This window comes from Entelurus aequoreus, linkage group LG06, assembly GCF_033978785.1.
Source record: "Entelurus aequoreus isolate RoL-2023_Sb linkage group LG06, RoL_Eaeq_v1.1, whole genome shotgun sequence".
NCBI lineage: Eukaryota > Metazoa > Chordata > Actinopteri > Syngnathiformes > Syngnathidae > Entelurus > Entelurus aequoreus.
This window is the reverse complement of record NC_084736.1, coordinates 54,857,641-54,879,437: the sequence shown is the minus strand read 5'-3', so window position 1 is coordinate 54,879,437 and position 21,797 is coordinate 54,857,641. Positions and strand designations below refer to the sequence as shown.

Genomic DNA, 21,797 nt, shown 5'->3' with positions numbered 1-21,797 from the left:
TGAAGCCTAAAATACCACAATGGAGACCCCCAGACTGTTGAACAACTTAAGCTGTACATCAAGCAAGAATGGGAAATAATTCCACTTGAGAAGCTTAAAAAGTGTGTCTCCTCAGTTCCCAAACGTTTACTGAGTGTTGTTAAAAGGAAAGTCCATGTAACACAGTGGTGAAAATGCCCTTTCCGAACTACTTTGGCACGTGTTGCAGCCATGAAATTCGAAGTTAATTATTATTTGCAAAAAAAAAAAAAAGTTTATGAGTTTGAACATCATATATCTTGTCTTTGTAGTGCATTCAATTGAATATGGGTTGAAAATGATTTGCAAATCATTGTATTCCGTTTATATTTACATCTAACACAATTTCCCAACTCATATGGAAACGGGGTTTGTATTTTGTTGTTGTTGTTATTATTATTAAACGCTTAAATCTCTAGATCAACTTCAGGTCTATCTGTCGATATAAATTTACTTGTATTTATTTATTTTTATATTTAATGCTCTTTTTGTCAAAGAAAACCCTGTTTTAATGGCAAAAACACAAAATATGCAATAGACTGCCCCCCCCCCCCAAAAAAAATGTCAAAGTTGAATATTTGATATGAAGTAATTGGAGCCTTAAATAAGTCATTCATTCATAATTATTGTTTGATTCAATTTTATTTAAAATAACTCGTTATAGTTTTTTTGAGCAATGACAGTTTCAAATAAATGTAAATTCTTGGGGATCCAAAAAAAGACCCACCCATAAAAGTGTTAAGAATAAGTAATACATTTTTTTTTTTTACTTCCAAAAAATTTAATTTCTGGATCAACTTCAGATCTTTCTGTCGATTAAAAGTTTTTAGTATTTTTCTTAAACTGTTTTCTTTTTTGTTTGTTTGTTTTATGCAATTTTTGTCAGAAAACCTTCTTTTTATGTTGAAAACACAACAAATATGCAATATTTCCCCCCCAAAAAATGTTTCAAAGTGGAATATTTGATGGAAAGTATTTGGTCAAAAATTCACAATAACATTGATTTTGATTCATTATTCATTTTTGAGCAATGACAGTTTTAAATAAATAAAAAACAGTCATCAGAGTCATTATTGCAACTTTTCTCGTTACATTTCACCTGCTTGCTCTTTTATTCCACTTTTTTATGTTTGTTATTTTTTTATGTTTGTTATTTTAATTATTATATTGTCACAGGTCGTGACAATATGATTAAAAAAGGACAAGTACAAAGCCATCCATTTTTTGGTATGATAGAGCCTGAATTTGTTTGGCATCCAACTGTACTCCATTATTGATAGAAACCCCAAATAAAACGTAGCACAAATAAAAACTGCGACTACGAGTCAGTGAGTCACACATTCCATCCCTATTATGAACCAATTGACCGGCACTTTTACATAAGCGACTGCAAAAAATGAAGGCATCCTACCAAATAAACACTTAACTTCAAACTTAGGCCTGACATTCTCTGCAGTTAAGTAAATCATGACGAGGAACAAAGTTAGCAAACAAGGCTACACATTTAAGATTTAAGAACACAGGTGCTGAGTTAAAGTGCAACGACTGACAAGTGATAATGACACCCATATTGTGTCTACATCTGGTTAGTTTTTATGCTTCATAGTACCCCCTTAACCTTTGACCTCCACATATCCCCTCCAAGGCATCTTGCTCGCCCCCCTGCGCTCCTGTTTTTCCACCTCTGCCCTCGTACGCCCCTTCTCGCTCGTAAAGTACTTTTCCTCTCCCCATGTTTTCAGGCTTCTTGCACCCCCCTGTTAAAGTCTCACCTCTTTCTGGAAAGTATCAACACTGGGAGATTTACGAAAGAAGGCAATATGTCGCAGCGAAGTTTGAGAGTAAATCACGTGTCGTTTCACGGCCAATTCCAGTGTGTTGCTTTACAAGAGTGTTTGGCCCTCCTTTCTTCCCAGGCACCTGAGCTTGCTGCCTGTCCAGAAGTACCAGGACACAGTTGAGGCCTTGAAAGAGCAACTGAGCAGCTACTGTGTGCAGGTGTGTCTCACCTGTGTCTTTCAAGATGCAGAGAGTCACCACTGGGATGACCCCAAACCCTTCTATGAGGTAAACTGTTCATACTCTATTTACTTTTCTGCAGGCGAGCTACTTTTCAATTGACCGCTCCTATACACACACTCAGTATGTTTACATGCACCACACAACTAATTATTGTCCTAATATGGCTGAAAGATGCCTTTTAAATGATGAATGGGATTAACATATTTAGATGATCTGATTGTAAACCAGTTCCCCCTTGCATGAATATGGATTATCATCAGTGGATACAAATGAGCATAATACAAAATGATTATAATTATTATTATTAGTGCATCTACTAGGGGTTCAGCCTCCTCAGTCTTCAAACTTTCATCAAGGGCCCTTGAATGCACCACTGTTATGTGCTACATTATGAGATGCAAAATTGACAATTAAACGTAACTTTGTCGGACTCCGCCACAAATAGACGTATTATATTTTGACCTTTCTTCTATCAACACATGCGGGTTTCCAAATATTAGCGCCGTGTGTGAATGCATAAATGTGAGCTTTGATGACGTTATGTCTGACGACTGTATCGAGTCTACTGTGAACAGTCAAGTGTTCCATGTTGGCTGGGTCACTACCAGACTTTTGCAGTTTTTCAAGGAGGTTGTGATACCCATGACTAATTTGACTAAAACAATCCAAGAGGGACAAGCGGTAGAAAATGGATGGATGAATGGATGGACAACTTTTTTATTGATTTAATCTTACATTTTATGTTAATAACTGACAGATTAAAACAAAATTATATATATCTATCAGTGGCGTGCGGTGAGGTTCATGTCTGGTGAGGCACTGCATCATCACAGTCAGATGTACAAACATATGAACCCTAAAGAGTATCTTATTCACCATGTGATTGGCAGCAGTTAACGGGTTGTGTTCCCTGCTTGGCACTCAGCATCAAGGGCGCGGCACCGCTGCTGCCCACTGCTCCCCTCACCTCCCAGGGGGTGAACAAGGGGATGGGTCAAATGCAGAGGACACATTTCACCACACCGTGTGTGTGTGACAATCATTGGTACTTTAACTTAACTTTACACTTACAAACTGTAGCATGCACACAAAAAAGCACATTTAATAAAAAAAAAACGTTATTATGGTCTTACCTTTACTTATAAGTGCGGGAGCAGTGGTGTTTGTGTTGGAGGAGTTGTGAATGAATGAAATATGAAATCCGCGCTGCCGTCTGCAGGTGTACCTAATGTTGTGTCCCTGTTCACGGCTCCTCCGGCGCGCCGCGCGAGCATTGTTGTTTTTGCACTTTTTGGCTTCTTGTTAAGTGACTTTTTTTGGGTGGATTCGGTCTTGCACGTGGAGGGTTTGGGTGTGGGCTTTGGTTGGTGTGGCGCTCCCGTCGGGCGATGCATTCTGCGGCGGAGGTGCTTGGCACCAAGAGGCGGGGTTATGAGACGAGCCTCCAGTTTTATGATCGCTCAGCACAAGAAATACTTACACACATACAGTTGTTGACAAAATACACTGTACATTATATACCTCAGCTAACTAAACTATGGAAATGTATAATATAATTCATACAGCAATACGGTCTCACTGCACAGCAGGCCAGCAGTTAGCCGAGTCATTGCGCACAATCCATGTTGAGGCACAAATCAGTGACGTGCCTCAACTGGCTGCTGATCACCGCACCGTCTCTTCTCAGTATTTGAACGGCAAATGTGAAAATAAAAATAAAAATAATCTAAAACTGGTGAAGTTAAATGGAAAATAACTTTAGTATAATCACTGGATACATATAACAATTTAATTGTTTTTTTTTCTTTTAACTTTTTTTTTTCTTTCCATGATGGCAGGTGAGGCCGTGCCTCCCCTGCCTCTAGTGACGGCACGCCACTGATATCTATGTATACATATTAATATATATATATATATATATATATATATATATATATATATATATATATATATATATATATATATATATATATATATATATATATATATATATATATATATATATATATATATATATACATACAGTACAGGCCAAAAGTTTGGACACACCTTCTCATTCAATGTGTTTTCTTTATTTTCATGACTATTTACATTGTAGATTGTCACTGAAGGCATCACAACTATGAATGAACTCATGCGGAGTTATGTACTTAACAAAAAAGGTGAAATAACTGAAAACATGTTTTATATTCTAGTTTCTTCAAAATAGCCACCATTTGCTCTGATTACTGCTTTGCACACTTTTGGCATTCTCTTGATGAGCTTCAAGAGGTAGTCACCTGAAATGGTTTTCACTTCACAGGTGTGCTTGAAGCTCATCGAGAGAATGCCAAGAGTGTGTAAATAGGTAATCTGAGCAAAGGGTGGCTATTTTGAAGAAACTAGAATATAAAACATGTTTTCAGTTTTTTCACCTTTTTTTTGTTAAGTACATAACTCCACATCCATAGTTTTGATACCTTCAGTGAGAATCTACAAAATAAAGAAAACACATGGAATGAGGTGAAGGTGTGTCCAAACTGTTGGCATGTACTGTATAACTGTATATGTATAATAATATGTGTATGTATGTGTATATATATATATATATATATATATATATATATATATATATATATATATATATATATATATATATATATATATATATATATATATATATATATAAAATCAAATAATCACCAAAAAATCATTGCATTAATCATGTATAAGCACAGATTAATCACACAGTTTATTTTCACTGGACGTGCAGTGATCAGGTCAATGCATACTACAGTGTTGTTAGAAGAATATTCTCCCACCTTTGAGATAAATAGAACACTTTAGAAGTTACTAGCATTGGCCTTTGTTTTGCTCAAAGAGATAAACACAATGATTTCACTGTGTGTCTTATCCATGCACACACACACATATACAGTATATATATATGTATATATATATATATATATATATATATACATACACACACATTATTTTCTCTCGTTTTAATGGTGTCACGATGTACTAGCGGGAAGCGAGAATGGATAATAACGTGTCAAGTTAACTTTCAGTTTCGATCCCCGCCAATGCGTTGCCGCCAAAGTGGTCAAAAGCACGGAAGAACAATTTTAGAGAACACTCCCAACTTTAGACAGCTCGATATTACTCTTTGTTTAGAATAATTTGTTAACCTTCAATTCTAGTCACCTCTCATTATTTTTAGACAGGCCAGAATTCAAGAATCTGGGCGGACTCTTCCCTAATAGGAAGGTCCAAGTAGTGCAAAGATGAGTGAGGAGACTCCACATTTTACTTCAAAATGCACCCAATGGGTCTTTAGATTTAACTGCTACCGAGTTTTAACAAATCATTTACATCCATTCATTCTAATAATAAAATTGCATATGTGTAAACCTATTGGGCTCTTGTCAAGAGTTAATTTAAGTTGAACAAACAAGTAATTTGCTTCCATCAATCACACCAAAGTTGACAGTAACAGTTTCTGTACACTGCCATGTGACTCTATAGGCTGAGGTATTCTGAAGGATTCAGGAACCCGAGGACTAACCCTTTGGAGCTTTCCCGCCTCTTTCATGCGTCCCCATTCTCCCTCCCCTAACGGAACATTTTACTATGAACTTCCTGCGAACATCTGTGGCTTCCATGCTACCCCAGGGGCTCCAGGGGTTCAGCTGTCTGATGTCTGCAGTCTACTGTCTGGAAAGTAGCAAAAGGGCCCCTACCTTTATGCCCTTAAACCAATGGAAACCTCCCCGCTTTCCTGCCATACGCTGCTTTTGTCTCTTTGTTCCTGCCTCCTTCTCCGGGTCAACGATGTCAGGCATACCTGCTGTGTGCAGGTGCGCACTTTTCTTAAAGCATGTGCATCTGTGCAGAAGAGTGCACATGGAGCCACATAGTACAATGTGTCTTATATTTTAAACTTTGTGAAGTTGAATGCATCAATTTTCTATCTTTTTGTATGGTGGCCCTCATTACAGCACCGTTTTCCAACTTGCGTTCACATTTTTCTTTTCTTCTTAAAGGTGACAATCAGAAATACTTTATTAATCCCCGAGGGGAAATTAAGATTTTTAGCACAATCCCATTCAAGATCAGACAAACATTACAGGGAGACAGAACAGGATCGCTGACGGGTCTGCCAACTTCCGGCGCCCCTTACAAAAAAGGTGAGAAACAGGTAAAGCCTGGGCCCCTGGAGAGGGGGTCCAGACAGAGGCCAATGGGGAAAAAAACCTCATAGCCATAGCACACATAAGCATGTGTGTAAGAGGGAAACATCAAAGAACACAAAGGACACTAAAATACATTAAAATAGCAGAGCTGATGCAACCAGCCATTTCTACATACAGCTACAAAAGTAAAAACAAACAAAAAAAACATATACCTCTGCGTTGTTCTACGCCATCGTCAGCTGGGGTGTGGGGAGCATGGCCAGAGACAGGAGCAGACCCAACAAAGCAACCAAGAGAGCCAAACTCCACCCACGGCCGCCCACTAACTCTCAGCCAGTGTCCAGTCTGCATGGATGAGCGAGGATGCGTCTAAAGAGACAGAGGTGTCCGATACCTGCTCATTCAGCCAAGACACTGTGAAGCTTGTCCGTCCCAGCTCCGCAGCCCTGTCTCTTCATCTGCATCTCTCCAAACGGACTCTGGTGTGGCAGAGACCCAGCAGCTGGTCTCCATGGCCGAAAGGCTCCCGGGAGGCAGATCCAGAAGTTCACAAAAAAGCACCGCATTAGATTTACGGTCAAATTCTGGCTACCGTATTTTTCGGATTATATATATAAACTTCCCCCAGAAATGCGACGTATACTCGAGTGCGACGTATACTCGAGTGCGACGTATACCTGTATGTGTTTTTTTCCTTCTTTATTATGCATTTTCGGCCGGTGCGACGTATACTCCTGAGCGATTTATAATCCGAAAAATACGGTACTGAGCTGCCAGTTTTATATTTACAGTACAATTTATGGTGGTTTTTTTATAGCATTTCCCTATAAATGAAACAATGGTGCCACTGTTTTAACAGAACATTTCTGGCAACTGAGATGCCAGTTTTTTTACTGTAAAAAAAATGGTGGTAGTATTTTTATACTTACAGCAACTGTAAAAATAACTGTAGATTTTACGGTTTAAAACCCAAAAACTTCCATCTTATTTGCCAGAACTTTACCACAAAAAACTGTGGTACTGTTTCTGCATTTACAGTAATATACTGTACAATTTGTTGTTGTTTTTAAATCGTAAAATCCACAGATATTCCTTACAGTGTACATTAAAAAAATGCAATAATCAAATGCACAGGCAATTGTGTAATAATATCATGAGGAAAATCCTTTTACATTTCATTCATATTTTATTCACTGTTAGAAGCAGCCCTCTGAGAGAAGCCATAACTGCAATGTGGCCCCTTAAATGAAAACGAGTTTGACACCGCTGATTTTACACTAAAGCAAATCCAATACACATGTATCTAAACGACGGGGAAGCGTGTTAACTGTAGATTAGAATCACCATAAATCCCCTTTAACAAAATGATCTTGAGGCTCGACGGACAAATATTTGAGGTGGTACATTAACAGCACGTAAAGCAGCCCATAAAGAATGCATGTATCCAAAATGCAAATATCGAGCAGAGAAGGAAATGTTTTCAATCAAAGTCAATCATTTAAAATGTATTTATATAGCCCTTAATCACAAGTGTCTGAAAGGGCTGTACAAGCCACAACGACATCCTCGGCTCAGATCCCACATCAGGGCAAGAAAAAACTCAACCCAATGGGATACAATGAGAAAACTTGGAGGGGACCAAGCCCCCTGCGCGACCGGTGCAAAGGACGTCAAGTGGATCTAGGTAATAGTGTGAGAGTCCAGTCCATAGTGGGGCCAGCAGGGGATCATCTTGAGTGGCCTCATCTGTGGTCACCTAATAACCGCTCCACACAGGACAGGGGGGCAGAGCAGAAAAGAGAAGGCAGATCAACTGGTCTAAAAGGGGGGTCTATTTAAAGGCTAGAGTATACACATGAGTTTTAGGATGGGACTTAAATTAGGTAGCATCTCTAACTGTTACTGGTATAACATTCCAGAGTACTGGAGCCTGAATAGAAAACGCTCTAAAGCCCGCAGACTTTTTTTGGGCGCTGGGAATCACTAATAAGCCGGAGTTCTTTGAACGCAGATTTGTGGTCGGGACATATGGTACAATACAATCATCAAGATAGGATGGAGCTAGACCGTGTAGTATTTTATATGTAAGTAGTAAAACCTTAAAGTCACATCTTAAGTGCACAGGAAGCCAGTGCAGGTGAGCCAGTATAGGTGTATATATATATAGGTATATATAGTGTAGGCGTAATATGATCAAACCTTTCTTGTTCTTGTCAAAAGTCTAGCAGCCGCATTTTGTACCAACTGTAATCTTTTAATGCTAGACATAGGGAGGCCCAAAAATAACACGTTACAGTAATCGAGACGAGACGTAACGAAGGCATGAATAATGATCTCAGCGTCGCTGGTGGACAAAATGGAACACATTTTAGCACATCCAAATGAATGACCGCTTCAAACCTGCCGTATAGCTGCTCTTGACTTGGGTCCAGTGCGTCTAGATCTGCTCTGTTGAGTCCACAGGCGCAGGATGGCAGCCTAATCCCGGACATGGAGTGTGGTCACGCTCCCATCAAACACAGATCCCTAAATGACTCGCTGCAGGGTTGAGAGGGAGGGAGAAGGGGCAGGAGAATGAGCAGGTATTGAGGTTGGAGATCAGTTTGGATGTGTCAGTGCGGTCCAACAGTTTATTGTTGGAACTTAAAGATGAGGAATGTCGGGTCATCACTGGTCATTGTAGAAGGTTTCTATTTCTCCTCTTTCTTCTTTTCTATTTGAGCGTGTGTCAGTCAGTGTGTGATGTGTTCTCCAGTGGAAACCTTTAAAGCAGACTAAAGTCCCAGTGGGAAAGGAAACCACGTGCAGAGTGCAGGTGGCATGACCACTGAGACGTTCCGCCATTGACGACCTTCTTCCCTTTTCTTCTTTCGTTCTCCTTTTCATGCCTCCTCTCCTTCTGTGACTCTCACTGACGATATATCCTCATCTTTTTTCCTGCCTTCCTCTCCCTTCCGCAGGGCGAGCGCTGTTCCTTCTCTGTGCAGATGTGGTTCTACTTCCTGTGTGGTCTCCGTAGTGACCTGTGGGCTGTTCTGCCGCCACGGTTGGCCAAAGAACTGCTGGGCCAGGTGCTGTCCGAGACCTTGCAGGTGCTGGTGCAAAGATATGCCAGGGCCCAGCCTTCGTATCAAAGACATCGGCAGATCAGGTACAGTACTTAATATCGGAATATCATTGAAAAAAATCCTCATTGAGATATAAGAAAGTCAGTTTAGCAGATATTTATAAATGGTCATCAATTTAATGAATAAATCTGCTTGTGATTGAAGGGTTGAGTTTTAGCTTGATCTAAGAGGTATGACAACATTATGGCATTTACCATGTATAAAATGACAATGTATAGGTAACAGCAATTGTATTGTTCCGTGATTCAACTGAAATCTTGTAAAATATATTCAAATCAAATCCAAATTTATATATGGTACTTTTCATTCCCAGGCAAGTGGCAAACACAAAGTGTTGTACAAGAAAAAAAAATAGAAGAAGGGAAGAAAGCACACACACACACACACACACACACACACACACACACACACACACACACACACACACACACACACACACACACACACACACACACACACACACACACACACACACACACACACACACACACACACACACACACACACACACACACACACACACACACAGAGACAGCACTATTGACAATACAGTTCAGTTCAGTTCAGTTTCAGTTTATTTGGAACATGCATACGATACAATGTCATGCATCACATATTTCCAGTTGTTTCATTACAGCACGTCCGAAAAGGAGTTGGAAGAAGCAGAGCCTATTTAATCCTACCCCTTTTCATTCCATAGCAATTTTATCCCATTTCCGTGTTCTCTGTAACAGAACAGTGAATAAATACATAATGAATAAATAATATACCATGGTAAGTAAACAAATATTAAATACATAAATAATCTTTATCTCAAAAAAAAAAAAAAAAAGTTTCAAGATATTCATCATAATTCTTGTTCTGTGTACTTTGTGAACACTTGTAGTTTAAACAGTCTCTTAAACTGAATCTTATTGGTGCTTTGTTTGATTTATTTGGTTAATCCGTTCCATCATTTAATTCCACTTACTGATATGCTAAAGGTTTTAAGTGTTGTATGGGCATACAAATGTTTGTATTTGATTTTCCTCTAAGATTATATTTCTCCTCTTTTGTTGAAAATAATTGTATATTCTTGGGTAACAAGTTATAGTTTGCTTTGTGCCCTATTTTAAATGATTTCAGTACAAAACGCCACCTTTGAGGTGTCCACACTGGAGAATAACTCAAAGTAACGCCATCTAAAATATAGTATGAAACATATGATATAATATATGTAAAAATAAAATAGAGATATTACATTAATAAGTTAATAAAAACATAACATTGAGAGAATGATAGTAATCATATTAATAATTAAAGATAGAAAACAACACAATAAAATCATAAAAAAAACATAAAGAGTTAGAGTTTAAGATGATCAGTTAAAAGCCTTATAAAAAAGGTGTGTCTTTTGCCTTTTTTTTTTAATTTTTTAAATGTCAACGTTCTGTGCAGTCCTGATGCTCTGTGACTGGGTCTTCCACAGAGAGTGCTGCCTCACCGTGGGTCTTTGTTCTGGTATTTGGTAAAGATAAAAGACCAGTGCCAGAGGATCTCAGAATCTGCGAGGGTTGAACAGTAAAAGCAGGTCAGATAGATGAGAAGGCGCAAGGCCTTAAAAACTAAATAAATAAATAAAAAACTAATAATATAACTTTAAAATCAACCCTGAATCAGACAGGGGGCCAATGCAGCGACTTTAAAACTAGGGTAATGTGCCATCGCCCTCTGGTCCTCGTCAGCACGCATGCAGCTGAGTTTTGTGAGAATTGTAGACTTCTGATATTCTTTTTGGGAAGACCAGAGAGCAAGGCATTACAATAGTCTACAGGACAGGAAATAAAAGCATGCATTAGCACTCATGTGTTGGCCTGAGAGAGAAATATGAATCTTGTTTAATAGTCATCATAATCTATCGATGTCCATGGGCTTTACTTACTACATAAATGAGGTCATGTCCTGTTTGGGTATTGTTATAGTTCTCCTGTGTTTCCTGTTTATTTCTTTTATTAGCGCTCCTTTCCTCCCTTAGTTAACACGTGTTGCTAGGAGCGCTGATTGTGCACACCTGCTTCTGTTGGGTATTTAGGACATGCACCTGCGACCAATCCCACTCAAGCACTTTTATGTGCCAGTCTCGCCATCCAGTCGGCATGGGACCGTTGCTAGCTTTGAGCTACTGTTAATACGTTACGGCTCACGTTTCATGGGTTAACCATAAACTACTGTGTACGTTTTACGTTCTGTCATGTTATGTTCCCAGTGGCATGACTCTTTTGTATTTTGTCTTCTTTGAAAATTTTAAACTAATCTTTCCTGCACGCTGTCTCCTGTTTCCGCATGTAGGATCACGAACACCACCACCGACATAACACAAATGTTTTTCATCCGCGTGTTGAAATGGTGGTTAAAAGTTCAGTGTTATCCCGCACCGAAAGCTTTAATTACTAAATGTCAAGTAACATTATTTTGACATAGCTCTTAAACAAAGTTGAAATTCCCCAATTAAATCACATGCTACTTTACTTATTTATTGATTGAGTTGATTCTAATCTATTGTGAATGATGTATACTCAGGCGCGTAAAATGTCTACGGAATTGCGGAAATCTGCGTTTTAAAACATTAATTTTTCATTTGTAAACTCCCTGCCTGGCCGTCTCGCAGGTCAAATTGAGGACGCGGGCCGTAGTTTGGACTCCCTGTTCTAGAGCCTGCAGACTCTTATGGGCTCTGGGAATCCCAAGAAAGCCTGGATTTGAGGAACGGAGATTTCTGGATGGAACATATGTTACAATACTATCGACAAGATAACATGGTTCTAAACCGTTTATTATTGTCTACGTAAGTAATAAAACATTAAAACCACATGTTAAATGTGCCTGAAGCCAGTACATGTGGGCCAGTACATGACCGAACCTTCTTATCCAAGTCAATTATTATCAATGAGCAGCGCTGGTTTGAAATACCCGTGTTTTGAGTTAAGGGCTTGGTCAAGGAACGAACCGAGCTCGTAAGTCGAGGTACCATGGTATAGTAATTTTTTCAAAAGAACACTCTCAGCCATAGAGGTCACATGCATGCCACCTTCCTCATTCAGACCTGAGTTTTCTTTCCTTGTGGGCAAGGTGTGACATCACAGCCGTGTTGCTTTATGTGGAGCAGCTGATGTGGAGTGTGTGTGAAAGTCCAGAGGCCTTGCTCTGCCGCAGCCCTTCTTCAGCAATCGCCGTAATAGCGGGTGGGTCCGACTGGCCCGACCAGATCCACAGCCTATGTGACCAACTCCTGACAGTCCTCGTCATTGCCACAGCGCCGCTTTCCCTCTTGCACGGGTTCGTATATTACAATTGTGCCATTGCACACAACAGAAGGGAGCTATACTGAAATTGTGTTGTATAACTCTTCTTTTCCCAGGACATTTATGACTAAACACACAAATGAGTCCACGGTACTGGAGTCAGATTGGCCATTGGTCCGCTGGTTAAATGCTTTAGAACCTGAACTCTTCACAGAAGCAGCCCTGCGGTACGTACTGAATACAACACGCACAATCTGACATGCTGAATCATCACACAAAAGCTGGATTCGCATATACTCGTTCTCGGGGTGCATCTGCGGTCCCCTCCGAGGTTTCACATTGTTCCCATTGGGTTGAGTTTTTTCTTGCCCTGTTGTGGGATCTGAGCCGAGGAAGTCGTTGTGGCTTTGAGACACTTGTGATTAAGGGCTGTATAAATAAACTTTGAATGATTGATTGATTTCTAAGAACTACCGCACTGGAGTTTAGTTATAGGAACTACCGTTCCCCATAGGGGCTTTTCCTATCCATGTTGGCACATGGCTGGGGATGCTGGTGACCTTGGTAGGAAACATGTGTGACGCATATCAGCCTGTGACCCGTGACGTATTACTTTAGCGCCTCGCCCACCACTGCAAAACAACCAACAACCCGCCTGAGAAAAATGAACAGAGAAACAACACAAGCAAGAATGGAGACCTCGGAGGCAACTGTGTTCATGATCGTCTGCTTGCAAGGAATAATGACAACGGGTGGTAAAATTCAGCATCTAATACCGATAATGGAAGTGCACACCGAATATTTTAATGTTCCACTGCGAGCCTTCAAACCCCCGCTGAATCTCCTCTGTGGAATAGGCGGCAAGGAGAGCTTTGACCTCCTCGTCGATCCATTTGTCTCTGGCTGTGTCCATTTTCCCTGTTACTGTTGCAATCTCGTAAACAACCCTTTTTAAAAATGGCGGGTCTGTGTTGTGGCTAGGAGAAGGGGCGTAGCTCGTCAGTTCAACCAATCACCAAACACCTACGTATTTTAGTTCCTATGCCCAGAGTAGGAGCTAAAACAGTTCTAGGATCTGGTTCCTGTATGTCAGAACACGACAAAAAACGGTCCAGGGACTAAAAATGTTAAAGGAACTCCAAAAAGTCCCTACAGTCGGAAAACGACTATGGACCTTATAGCTGCAGGATTAAAAGCGGACCAATGATGGAAAACCAACTTTTCAAACCTATCGGTACTTGCTTTTTTTGCATTTAAGATCTGCATAAGTCCCGAAAATGTCAAAATCAAACAATTGAGGCAATATTTATGAAATAATCTTGCCTTCCTTCTTACTTCTGCCAAACGAGCCTTTTGGGATTTGCACAACCTGTAAACGTTTTTCCCACTAGTGACGCAGGCCTATTATACATCTATGGTAGAAATCTTTGCCCAAATCCGCCATTGTATTCTGTTTTTATTTACCATTTACACAACGTGCCAACTTCACTGGTTTTGGGTTTTGTATACTGTTGGAGGCTAAAATCCGTGGTTATTGCCATTTATGTTGCTGCTCAATAGTTGAATATACTTAGAGTAAGATATGTTTCATTACCTTGCTTGCGGGGAGCTTCCCTCTCAAACGGGGACGAAGGTTCCGTCAACATGAGGGGGCGAAGTCAGAAGGGTTTCAATTCCGCCTCTCAAAATGTTTGTTTTAGAGGTGGCTTGAAGATATGTCTTGACTGCAAAATCCATGCAAAATGTTTACCAAATAACCATTATTACATGTTATGTAGACCAAAAGGAAGTGAAAAAACAATCATAATAGGCACCCTTTAAGGGAGGGAAGAGGGGAAAATATTATCTTTTAGATATGATGCTGTGCATGTCTGCAAAAATAAACACGGACAGACTATCATTTGTGATTCTCTTCTTGTATTAGAGCTCAATAAAGTGTTGCTTTTCTGCGTAGGTTACAGCAGCATATGTGTAGATGTATAATCAGAGTTGCAGGTTATAGGTGCTGGGGTAATGGCACAAATGCAATCTGTGCTGCTGACACTGATTTGGTTCATTCTGATGCTTTATGAGGGCTGTGCACATGAGGCATGGACCATATACTGTGTTGTGCATGGGATTTTACACAGGCGTAACTGCCATCATACATACATGTGTGTCTAGTTACCGGTGTGACCTCCAAGGTGCAGTCAATCACTCGCCCCCTCACCCTTGACTCCCCCCTCTTCCCCTGTAATCTCCCTCACAGCCAGAGGTGATGTCAGTGCCTGCTGGTGGCACACAAATCAAACTAAGCCCCGCACTTGTGCTCCGATGGTACCGGCGAGCGGGAATTAGTTTGTTTTTATGACGTCTTTATTTCTCCGCTCCCACCTCTTTGCCTCGCATGCAATGGAGCCGGGGGGTCCAATGGTGGCCTGGAGCCAAGCCCACAACTCCTCTGTCGCCCAAGCTTTGCCTTGCAGCGGAAAGTCAAAACCTTTGTACTGATTATTAAATGAAACACGAGTAAAATCACAAAGCGCATGAATATATCTATTTTCAAAGCTCATGTGCTCTGGTTTTATTCCTTCCTTCCCGCTAATATGTGTGTTTCTGTCAAATTCTGCAAGCGAATCCCGCGCTGGAGTCGGCGAGATTTATCAGCGCAGTTAAAAGAGGATTTCTTGTGGATTTGCGGCTTCAGTGACATCATAAATTGCGCTGTCAGATGGAGGCATAGTTTGCCTCCGTCAAGCAGCAGGGTGCACCCCGCCGTGGTTTTCTGACTCAAACAGAATGGTTAATTTCTGGGCAGACTCCCGCCTCCTTGGGCCTCAGACAAACTCTGTCCATGCCTTCCATTACATTTTATTTTATTGAGATGTATAATGTAACACACACACACACACACACACGCACACACACACACACACACACACACACACACACACACTCACACACACAGACACACACACACACACACACACACACACACACACACACACACACACACACACACACACACACACATACACACACATTCTTGTATTTGTTACCTTCTTGAGACCATTGAAAAATGCCTACTTCTTTAGGACCACCCTTTCTAGATATATAAAGATTTGTATTTACAACATGAATAATATATACATACTATGCAAATATAAAAAAGCTTGTTGTGAAAAATGAGTTAGAATTTCACGAGAAAAGGTCACAATTTCACAAGAAAACTTAGAATTTTGGCAGTTTTATAATAAAGTCGTAATTTTACTCAACGCAAGTCAAAATACTGCTAGAAAAACTGAACATTTGTGCATTATTATGATAAAAGTTGGAATTTTACTCAATAACTGTCACAATTTTACAAGAAAAGTCAACAATTTTATAAGAAAACTTTAAAATGTTGGCAATATTATAAAAATAATCAGAATTCTACTCTGCAAAATTACGGAAAAAGTCATAATCTTACTCAAAAGATTAGCTCGGTTGGTAGAGCGGCCGTGCCAGCAACTCGAGGTTTCCAGGTTCGATCCCTGCTTCTGCCATCCTAGTCACTGTCGTTGTGTCCTTGGGCAAGACACTTTACCCACCTGCTCCCAGTGCCACCCACACTGGTTTAAATGTAACTTAGATATTGGGTTTCACTATGTAAAGCGCTTTGAGTCACTAGAGAAAAGTGCTATATAAATAAAAATTCACTTCACTTCACAAAAAATGTCACTGTTTTACAAGAACAACAAACAAATTGCCAATATTGTGATACAAGTCAGAATTGTATATGACACATTTGCATTAAAATTATTTTACATAAAAAAGTATATATTTTACGAGAAAATATTGCAATATTACAGAAACATAACGATTATGAGAAATTGTTCCCAATTTTATAAGAAAAAAATCAACACATTGTGAGAAAAAGACTGCTTTTAGTAAAACTTTCTTTGTTTTTTTGTTTGTTTGTAATTGTTTTTTAATCTTCATTATTTACTTCAAGTTATTACAGTATGTCTCTATATACATATTTATTTTATTTTTTAAATTAATTTTGGCCAAAGAGGGTGCATTTCAATTTCTTACACACTTGTTATTTCATATGTTGAGCAGAGGGGGACACACAGTCAATTTGAAAAATTCCTCTTTTTTGGGACCACCCTAATTTTGATAGATTTCACCACCAGGGGTGCAAATGAGACATTTTCACATAGATGCAATGGTTTTCCGTATTGGGACCATGATTTTGGTCTTAACTTGTTCACCGGTCCTCATATGGAAGGTACTTTTCCTTGTTGATGTCTCAAGAAGGGTAGAAATACAAGAACACACACACACACACACACACACACACACACACACACACACACACACACACACACACACACACACACACACACACACACACACACACACACACACACACACACACACACCAGTGTGGTCATACCCAAACATAGGCATACGTACGCACGCACGCACATTTGCTCACACCAAGGATACGGCTCATTACCCACAGCTGGCTGCAGCCTCCTGGTTATACAAAAGATGCAGGAGGGGGGTTGTGCTGTATATTCATGTATTTGGCTGTCTCCCAAATGTTAATTTGCTTTTAGCCGGCCACGATTAGAGCTAATTCCTTCCCGGTGCACATTATAAAATACAATGAGAGTGAAGACATTTGCTGAGTAGGCTGAGGGACACTGAATTATATTGCAGAGTAAACAAAAGTACAGTAAAACCTCAGGGACACTAGTCTACCTCCAATTTGTTGGGATTTCCGTGTTTTCCTTGTAGGACTTCATGGAATCTGACCTGTTGCCACAGTGAAAAGCTTTCTTAACTGTCTACCTATGTTGACATCACATGTTTGGTTGTGAAGACCACAGTACAATGAGTGGTAGAGGAAGAGTATACCACATCACATGTTAGATTCAAGATATATAAATAATGATAAATGGGTTGTACTTGTATAGCGCTTTTCTACCTTCAAGGTACTCAAAGCGCTTTGACAGTATTTCCACATTCACCCATTCACACACACATTCACACACTGATGGCGGGAGCTGCCATGGCTGAAAACACATCCCAAAATTCAGATGGCAACTTTTTTTTTTTTGACATACACAGTCCAGAAATACAATTAAACACAAATGTTCTTTTTTCTGCCCCAAACAAGTAACCCTCAAACATTATGTATAAAATAACAAAACAAGTATAATATTGACATTAAGCCACAAACAACTGAATGTCCCAACACGGTGCAGCAATACACCAAAACAGACAAAGGCTCATCAATTATCTACCGTTCAATTACTTTTCAATCCGGTGTACATTTGAGATCAGTCTTATTTTTTTATATTTTAAGAAACCACCCCACGCTTCCTGAAACTTCACAGAAAAACCTTTTAATGTCAGCCTAATCTTCTCCAGTTTGAAAAAATACGGAACGTCCTTAATCCAGCGAGTGTGGCAAGGAGGCGCTGTTGCCTTCCAATTAAACACAGTGAGTCTTCTTGCCAATAAAATAGTGAATGCTACAAGAATATTGTTGGATTTGCTAAGGGTAGATGACTGAAGTGCGACATCAAATAGTCCACCTAAAGGCCTCAAATTTAAACTTATTTTCGGGCACCAAGACAAACATTATTTTATTTCTAGTTAGGGGCTTCAAAAAAAAAAAAAAAAAAAAAAATGCTTAAGACAAGATGCTTAACGTTCGAACTGGAAAACGTTATTTTTTGCAAATATTAGCTCATTTGGAATTTGATACCTGCAACATGTTTTAAAAAAGCTGCCACAAGTGGCAACAAAGAGTGAGAAAGTTGAGGAATGCTCATCAAACACTTATTTGGAACATTCCACAGGTGAACAGGCTAATTGGGAACAGGTGGGTGCCATGATTGGGTATAAAAGCAGCTTCCATGAAATGCTCAGTCATTCACAAATGGCGAGGGTCACCACTTTGTGAACAAATGCGTGAGCAAACAGGTTTGTTTTGGTTGGCTTTCTGTTAACGCAGTAGCATGGAATAGTATGATCATGATTTATTAATAATTTTAATGTATTTTAAAGCACACAAATTAGCTACGATTCGATAAAAAAAATAGATTATTGGTCCATCTTTAGTTTAAGTGTGTTGATGCAGTTTTACATTTATTTTTGTTTCACTAAAAAGGCGTTTATTACTTGCTACTTTAACAAACAGTGCATTTGTGATAAAAACAGTTAAATTAATTCCCATTACATTTATTAGACCAGGGGTCCCCAAAATTCTTGACTCGGGGACCGCATTGGGTTAAAAAAATGTATATATATATATATATATATATATATATATATATATATATATATATATATATATATATATATATATATATATATATATATATATATATATATATATGTATATATATATATATATATATATATATATATATATATATATATATATATATATATATATATATATACATATATATATATATATATATATATATATATATATATATATATATATATATGTGTACATATGGGAGGGGGAGTTGCACAGGTCCGGTGGCCATGGATGAAGTGCTGACTGTCCAGAGTCGGGACCCCGGGTGGACCGCTAGCCTGTGCATCGGTTGGGGACATCTCTGCGCTGCTGACCCATCTCCGCCGGGACGGTTTCCTGCTGGCCCCACTATGGACTGGACTCTTGCTGATGTGTTGGATCCACTGTGGACTGGACTTTCACAATATTATGTCAGACCCACTCGACATCCATTGCTTTCGGTCTCCCCTAGAGGGTGGGGTTACCCACATATGCGGTCCTCTCCAAGGTTTCTCATAGTCATTCACACCGACGTCCCACTGGGGTGAGTTTTCCTTGCCCGTATGTGGGCTCTGTACCGAGGATGTCGTTGTGGCTTGTGCAGCCCTTTGAGACACTTGTGATTTAGGGCTATATAAATAAACATTGATTGATGATTGATTGATATTGATATATATATATATATATATATGTGTGTGTGTGTGTGTGTATATATATATATATATATATACACATACAGTATATATATATATATGTGTGTGTGTGCATATATATATATATATATATATATATATATATATATATATATATATATATATATATATATATATATATATATATAACATCTCCATCCATTTTCTACCGCTTGTCCTTTTTGGAGTCGCGGGGGGTTCTGGAGCATATCTCAGCTGCATTCGGGCGGAAGGCGGGGTACACCCTGGACAAGTCCCCACCTCATCACATGGCCAACACAGACAGACAGACAACATTCACACTCAGTCACACACTAGGGCCAATTTAGTGTTGCCAATCAACCTATCCCCAGGTGCATGTTTTTGGCGGTGGGAGGAAGCCGGAGTACCCGGAGGGAACCCACGCAGTCATGGGGCGAACATGCAAACTCCACACAGAAAGATCCGAGCCCGGGATTGACCTGCCTTTACTCGAACTTGAAGTGCCATCCAATGGAATTGTCCAAAATGTGTTGGTATCCTGGAGCATTCAAAGTTCCTTTCACTTCAACTAAGGGGCCAAGCCCAACTCCTGAAAAACAACCCCACACCATAATTCCTCCTCCACCAAATTTCACACTCGGCACAATGCAGTCCAAAATGTAGCGTTCTCCTGGCAACCTCCAAACCCAGACTGGTCCATCAGATTGCTAGATGGAAAAGCATGATTCATCACTCCAGAGAAGGCGTCTCTACTGCTCTAGAGTCCAGTGGTGACATGCTTTACACCACTGCATCCCACGCTTTGCATTGGACTTGGTGATGTATGGCTTAGATGCAGCTGCTCGGCCATGGAAACCCATTCCATGAAGCTGTCTGCGTACTGTACGTGGGCTAATTGGAAGGTCACATGAAGTTTGGAGCTCTGTAGCAACTGACTGTGCAGAAAGTCTTTGAACTATGTGCTTCAGCATCCGCTGACCCCTCTCTGTCAGTTTACGTGGCCGACCACTTCGTGGCTGAGTTGCTGTTGTTCCCAAACTCTTCCATTTTCTTATAATAAAGCCGACAGTTGACTTTGGAATATTTAGGAGCGAGGAAATTTCACGACTGGATTTGTTGCACAGGTGGCATCCTATGACAGTTCCACGCTGGAAATTATTGAGAGCGGCCCATTTTTTTACAAATGTGTGTAAAAACAGTTTCCATGTCTGAGTGCTTGATTATATATATACGTGATTAGGTGATTAGGACACCTGATTCTCATCATTTGGATGGGTGGCCAAATACTTTTGACAATATAGTGTATATGTATGTGTGCATGTATGTATGTATGTATGTATGTATGTACAGTATGTATTCATGTGTGTGACTGCACAGGGTGTGTGTGACGCATCTAGTGCAGTAGAAGTGGAGAGATGTCTGTAGATAGTGCATGTTGCTTTCTGCTTGCTACTCTCTGCTTACAGCTACAGCCGCCAGCTAGCCTCCCTCGGGGGGTGAAAAGAGGAGCCGAGTGCGTAAGTCTCCTTCTGCTGGTACAAAGCCTCTCCACCACCAAGACTCCTTCAGTGCCTCCTCTTGGCCACATACGGCTAAGGGTCATTGCAGACCCCAAACTAAACTGAAGGGGATCTAGGAGCAGCAGTGGGCCCCAGAGACGTGGCGTATAGGCCCACCATTGTGTGGAACATGCCCTGACGCCCGTCAACCCTACCCCAACTATGGGTAAATAACCCTATTGCCTTGTGGGTCAGCTTATTTAGGCAAAGGCTAAAGGAGCATACTCTGACAGAAAAGCAATGTGCTGGAGGTGCGCAATAGGCGGGCCTTGAAAGATTAAGGACCCGGCAACCTCCTGCAGTCATGATGGGGGGGCTGGTCGTCATGGGCTCACCCATGCCCCCGAGTTTACCTCATTGTGGTGAAGATAGTGCTACTGGAGAAAGCACACCTCCTTTGGCACTTAAATATCTCCTTGCGCAGGTACTTGCTTGCTTGCTTATGTCGTCATCGGACTCGATGGACAACCATAAGCAAGCATGTATATATATATATATATATATATATATATATATATATATATATATATATATATATATATATATATACATATATATATATATATACACACACACATATATACACATACAGTATATATATACAGTCATGGTCAAAAGTTTACATACACTTGTGAAGGACATAAGGTCATGGCT

The 21,797-nt window shown here is 39.9% G+C and overlaps 1 protein-coding gene across 3 annotated transcripts in view; it reads left to right on the top strand.

The window, feature by feature from the left end:
* Positions 1-21,797, top strand: part of kiaa0825 (KIAA0825 ortholog) — a 478,810-nt gene that overhangs the window by 112,183 nt on the left and 344,830 nt on the right. For all 3 annotated transcript variants that reach the window (XM_062050981.1, XM_062050982.1, XM_062050980.1), the window contains 4 exons: positions 1,935-2,085; positions 9,176-9,366; positions 12,452-12,658; positions 12,741-12,851. In XM_062050981.1, coding sequence (XP_061906965.1) covers positions 1,935-2,085; positions 9,176-9,366; positions 12,452-12,658; positions 12,741-12,851 — 660 coding nt within the window. The remainder of the gene's footprint in view (positions 1-1,934; positions 2,086-9,175; positions 9,367-12,451; positions 12,659-12,740; positions 12,852-21,797) is intronic.